General features: G+C 38.2%; 1 protein-coding gene across 1 annotated transcript; it reads left to right on the forward strand.

Moving 5' to 3' along the window:
• The first annotated feature begins 5,147 nt into the window (after positions 1 to 5,147).
• Positions 5,148 to 6,130, forward strand: LOC120078210 (uncharacterized). Its single transcript, XM_090313798.1, has 2 exons — positions 5,148 to 5,289; positions 5,403 to 6,130. Exons 1-2 carry the CDS (start codon positions 5,148 to 5,150, stop codon positions 6,128 to 6,130), a joined length of 870 nt encoding a protein of 289 aa, XP_090169924.1.
• Positions 6,131 to 6,480: the final 350 nt, after the last annotated feature.

Genomic DNA, 6,480 nt, shown 5'->3' on the forward strand with positions numbered 1-6,480 from the left:
GGAGGGACTTCATCTATTTATAAGTGTTGGTCATGTCCACTTGGTAAATGGGCAACATTAAAGTCCATATTCTAGTCAACATTAAAGTCCATGCCTTGGTCAGCCACCTGACTCTCGGAAGCTTTTCAGACGCCGCCTGCTGCAGGTGCCCATACTTGCAAGTGGTGACGTGACACAATCAGCCTGGATCAATGAATCTTCTTTGCGTTGAATTCCCTCCGACGCATGGTCCATGCGTTAAAGCTTTCCCTGCGGCACTTCTCTAATGCGTTAGCATTAATCCTCGTGTTGAAGTCCTGTAGTACAATGCGTTAGCGCCGCAATATTTAGTAATAAAACTTCTTTTGCATGAGTTTGCTAATGTTTGAATAATTCCATATGTTTCTACTAAAAATGAGGAAAATTTATCATTAAAAACCTTAGTTGTTCCAACTTAACTGCAAAAATAACTTGTATTTCTACAAGTTATCAGTGGTAAAACCTTCGCGGAAAGATTGGGCGATGAAGCTTGATGATGTGTTATGGGCATATCGGACCGCATTTAAAACACCAATGGTATGTCCCCCTATGTGTTGGTATTTGGCAAGGCATGTCATTTGCCTTTGGAGCTGGAGTATAAAGTATTGTGGGCGGTCAAGAAACTGAATTTTGATTTGAAGAAAGCAGGAGAAGCGCGAAAACTATAGTTGGTCGAGCTAAAAGAATAGAGGGTCAAAACATATGGGAATGCGAAGATTTATAAAGAGCGCACCAAACGCTGGCATGATAAACGCATATGCGCTAGAAACCTCCAAGTTGGGCAAAAGATCTTACTCTTCAATTCAAGATTGCAGTTATTCCCAGGAAAATTAAAATTGCGTTAGTCCGGTCCCTTCATCATCAAAGAAATATTTCCACATGGTGCGGTGGAGTTGATCACCGAGGATGACAGTCGAACATTTAAAGTTAATGGACAATGGATCAAGGCTTATTGCAGCGAAGATTTCCAGCCAGAAACAGTCTCCGCAAAGTTGAAAAGCCAGACTACCTTCTTACATGACTTTTGAACTCTCTTCCCTTCGTCACTTTACTTTTATTCAAGCTATCTGCATCTTACTCATTCTTATAATTTCTCTCTAAAAAAAACGACTTGTTGTTTTGTTTTAAAATCATTTGACCCTCTCTTTGTCTGTTTACAATAATTAAGGCACCGGATTGCGGAGATATTACCAGAAGAAGCAAATGATCTTACTCCATCACCGCAATCCACAAAAGCAAAGATCGCAATGCGGATGACAGCGCATAATTTGGGGGTGTACTCTTCCTTAACTTTATTTCAAATTTTGCACTATCACATTGCATTTTACTTTTCAAAGTTTTATCACCGCATCCTCCTTGATTACCGCAATCATTTGACAAGTAGATAAATTTAATATTTTACCGCATGTTGTTTCTTTACCAAGTATGATTTCCATGATGAAAAATATGCTTCTATGTCTTTCATATTTATCAGAGTTAACTTAATCTTAAGATAGTCACCTCATGAAATATTTCTCGAAGTTAAGGGTTTGCTAGCTTTCTTTCAAACTTTCTTTACAACACATTCTATGTTCATCGCATGACTTATTTTAATTTCTTTTGGCAATGAGGACATTGCCGCATTTTAAATTTGGGGGTGAGGTATTTATTTTCGACCTTGCTATAAAAAAAATGGAGAATAACAACTCCACTATCAACGCAATGGGAAACCCATATTGATAAGAGTTAAGTTGTGAAAGGTACTTATCCGTAGTTGGATGTCCGCATGACACACGTGGGGGCAAGCCAAAATGAAAGTAAGTCACCAGGATCAATGCATAAATCAATGACCGCAACTCCACTGCCAAATCGGTATGAGTCTAGTCTGAGAAAGAGTGCATTGCTCATAGTTGGATGTCCGCATGACATACGTGAGGGCAAGCCAAAACAAAGGCAAGGCACTCGGATCAGCGCAAGCTCAGAAAAAAAATAGCAATGAAGAAAATTTTTGTGAAAGGATAAATCATTTGACACCCCTGTGGAAAATTTTCTTTTTGAAATAAATCATGCGATGTTCCGGAATTGAGTAAAGTCCTTCTGAAAATTAAGCTTGCAATCCCTAGGTATTAGAAATATTTTAGGAAGAGACTTGAATAAGACTTAAGGAAATTCTGGCATATATGATTTGAACGAAGTATTCTTGAGAAATCTAGGAAAAGAATTTTGTGGTTGACTTTCTAAAGGAATCTTTAGCTTATGCTTGAGGACAAACATTTTTTTAATTTGGGGATGTGATAATGGGCAGAAATGCACATTATCATAGTACTAAAATCTTAAACAATGTTGGATTGCGTTGATGAAATATGTTAAATTGCGTCCATTAAGCATAAATTCTATAATATTACGGTCGCATGTGTCCAACGCATTAGAGCAGTTGATCTTTATATTTTTGTGCAGAATATGAGTTAACGCAATGCAGAGATTACGATCATAGGAATACATTGGTTGAGCGCAGCTTCACCGCAAGACTTTGCATTGATTGTGCTCGCAAACATTCGCCCAAGAAAGAATCACCGCAACTTGGTTAGTGCAACATGGTGGGCGCATCCAGGTGAAAGGATAATTAAGAGTGATGGGACAGAAAGCTGACGACAGTCAGATCCAAATTAAGTTGACAGCCGATAACGGTCACGAAGTATATTCAGCTTTATCGGTGACAATTATCTGGCACATCAATTAGGAATTAAAGTTGTCCCATCTGTACAACCGGGAGAGCGAAGCCGCCTTTCACCATGGAAACTCTATAAATACCTAGTGCATTCTTCAAAGAAGGGGTTAAGCGATCGATTAATTCATCACTTTACAAGTTTATGCCTCTGTCCATAGTTTTCTTTTACTTTAAGGAGGACGCGAGGAAGAAAGTGTGCCGGTAGATCGTTCCAGTAAGCTTGGGAAAGCGCAGGAAGCTCCAAGACAGAGAGAGGTCCAACGCCTGCGAAAGCAGGAACATTTGTAGATCAAAATAGAGATTCAATGTAAAAAGCCTCGGTCAGCAAGGAATTGCTACCAGGCTCTCTACCTTTACTTTCTAGTGTCATTTTGTACTTAACTCGTTTATAAGAATGGAATTTCTTTCTCTATATTTGTTCACTCTCTTTCATTTATGCATGAGTAGCTAAATTAGTTGAATGGGTTGAGAAGCAGTTAGCTAGCATAACAAGGGAATCTTCATTCTTTGCGATTATCTTGTTTATGTATGCTTCATTCATCTATTAGAGATACTCGGGAGGGTAGTCTAAAGACAGGATCTAGACTTGAGAAGGTCAGGTCAGAATCTAGGTTTGGAAGAACCAGATTAGAACACATAACCGGGAGATAGGCACTTAGGAATGAGCACTATTTGTTATTAATGCATTGCATGCATCTTAGCGATAAGATATGATTATATGTGGTCACCTTGCTTTCATGCATTTTGCATCAACACATAGGACAAGAGTAGAGACTTAGGGATAAACTCTATGAACATTTTGCATTCAACACATGCGTCCTAGACTTAGGAGCATCGCATTTACATTGGGAAATGATTTTCTGTGCATGGTCGTAGCATAATCGCATAGTTTGACGCATTCCCGAGTAACGCTAGCTAAAGATCTTCTCAACTTGTTCATCGCATACTCATTGCATCTATCAACGCAACTATCTTTCTCAAATCCTCCACCTTTATTTACTTCTTTTTCATCAACACAACAACACACCCAACACTTTATTTATTTACTTGGTTACCACAAAGTTTTCATAAAAATCACCAATGCAACTATATTCACAAGTCCTTGTGTTCGACCTTGGACTTATCAGGAAACTCAGAGGAATTTACACTTGAATTCCACTGAGGAAACTTGAGTGCACAACGCAAATCCATCAACGCATATCAACCATATTTCCACTTAACAAAATAACGCATCATCAACTCCCCCCCCCCCCCAATATACAAACTTTTATTATCATCCCAATCACCTTCATATCAAATAAGCGACATTTTTCTGTCATCCTACAAAGTAAGATAACATTTATCATTAAGTTGTACAAGTAATTGAAGTGTACTCTCGCTCTCTCTCTTAATCTCGCTCTCTCTCTTACTCTTGCTCTCTCACTTTCATTCTATCTCTCGCTCTCTCTCTCCCAATACAAAATTTCGTAATGCTCAATTCCTACCTTTCCAGAAATAACACAGCAAAAATAATGAAACACCGTTCTGGAAAACTTGTTCCATTATGAAAAAGCCTCGTCTTGGAAATATCCTTTCGAAAAAACTTCATTCAACAAAACATCGTTGAAAACCAAGGAAGTAATCACCGTTGAAATGGAGTTTAGAGTTTAAAAAAATCACCATTGTATTGTGTTTAGGTATTATTAATTTGAGGCTTCAGTCTTGAAAACTGACAAGCAATCACTCAAATCTGGGAATTTAAAGCTAGAGTGAGATGGCTAGACGAGAGCGAGACTTATAACGTGAGGCACTTTGAGGGCAATTTACGTAATCTGGTATGACGATGAAGTTAGCAGAGAGTCAATTGACATTATTTTTTAAAAAATGGGTCATCCGAACAAATTTTCCTTAATTTATATATTAAAGAAAAAAAAAACTATCGATGGAGGCATTTTTTAAAGGGAAATTTGTACGGATGACCCAATTTTTTGGTCCAAAATGTCAAATAACCCATTTTTAAAAAATAATGTCAATTCACCCTCTGCTTACGTCATCACAGTATGAGATTAAATGAATTGCCCCTGATAACCACCTCGCTCTCGCTTCGTTAATCTCGCTTTCGTTGTCTGTTCATATTCCATCGTGATGTGATTGTTTGTCACTGTACGATTGATTTAACAATTTTCATGAAATCTTTCTACAACTTAAAATCGTTAACACACAGCAAAATGGTGATATTCCATTAGCTATGAACACTCAACCATCAACATTATCAATAGACAATGACAGCATTCGTGCAGTGGACTTGGAAAGAGAAACTTAATGTAACAGACCTGTGCTTGGTAATGAGAGATCAGCAAGCTTGAATTTTATGGATTGTGGTCCTTCAAAAGAGTGTGATCCTTTCGTGGTCGATAATGAAAGATTAGTAGGATTAAATTCTATGGACTATGGTCCTTCAGAGGTGCTTAGACCTGCAGTGGCTATTACTGAGAGATTAGCAGAATTAAATTCCATGTCTTCATGTCGTAGAGGAGAATTGATTATGCCTAGCACCTCTTCATCCGAGACAGATGTTGAAGTTGGTCAAATTTTTTTTAGTAAAAGTGATTTAAAAATGAGATTGTCTATTCTGTACATAAACAATAATTTTGAATAAGGAAGTCAACTAAGTCTTTGTTTACTGTTAAATGTATAGAAGATAATTTTAAGTGCAACCTTCGTGCGGTTAAAATTTCAGGGTGTGACATATTTAAGATCACGAAGTATATGCGGTCGCACACATGTTCTATTGGAATTTTAAATCATGACCATAAACAAGCAACGACTACGGTAGTTGGTGAACTAATCAAAGACAAGTTTACAGGCATAGGACGTGTTTATAAACCTCGTCACATCATTGAGGATATGAAGAAAGAGTACGGCGTAAACATAAGTTACGATAAGGCATGGCGTGCAAGGGAAACCGCTTATGCTCTTGCCAGGGGTACTCCAGAAGAGTCGTGCATTGTTTTACATACGTATGGTGAAGCGTTAAATATGGAGAATCTAGGTACAAGGTTTGAAATCAAACTTGAAAATGATGTCCATTTCAAGTACATGTTTATGGCATTAGGACCTTGTATTAGAGGTTTTTCAAGTTGTCGCCCTGTGATAATTGTTGATGGATCGCATCTGAAAGAAAAATACAAAGGGGCCATATTGGTCGGCGTCTCCATGGATGGCAACAACCAAGTTTACCCACTAGCATATGCCATAGTGGACAATGAAACTGATCGAGCTTGGAAATGGTTTATGTCGAACTTGAAGTGTGTCATTGGAGAACCCCCTAAATTGGTGTTCGTGTCCGATCGAGCGGTATCTATTGGCAATGCCATTCGTGTAGTTTTCCCACAACATTTCATGGATTGTGTACCTACCACCTAGAAAATAATATTCTTTCCAACTTTAAGGACAACACGATTGTTGGGATGTTCAAGGATGTAGCCAAGGCATTTTGCATGTCAGAGTTCCAAGCACACTAGGACCAACTACGTACTTTTCGAAATGGTGCAGTATCAAAATATTTGAAGGATATTGGTCTTGAAAGGTGGGCGCGTGTTTACCAAACCGAACGAAGATATGATAACATGACGTCCAATAGTACAGAATGTTTCAATTCACTGACCAAAGAATATCAACAGTTGCCCATAATGTGCTTGTTGGAACATGTTTGAGGCTTTATCCAGTCATGGTTTTATGAACGGATAAATTATTGGGCATCTCGAACGATGTCA

This window comes from Benincasa hispida, chromosome 1 (genome assembly GCF_027475165.1).
Source record: "Benincasa hispida cultivar pf3 chromosome 1, pf3_genome.v1.1, whole genome shotgun sequence".
NCBI lineage: Eukaryota > Viridiplantae > Streptophyta > Magnoliopsida > Cucurbitales > Cucurbitaceae > Benincasa > Benincasa hispida.

Bases quoted from the DNA above. Each gene is read 5' to 3' on its own strand.
- LOC120078210 (XM_090313798.1), top strand. From the start codon at position 5,148: ATGGACTATGGTCCTTCAGAGGTGCTTAGACCTGCAGTGGCTATTACT. The intron at 5,290-5,402 runs GTCAAATTTTTT...TTAAATGTATAG, and splicing joins CGAGACAGATGTTGAAGTTG to AAGATAATTTTAAGTGCAAC.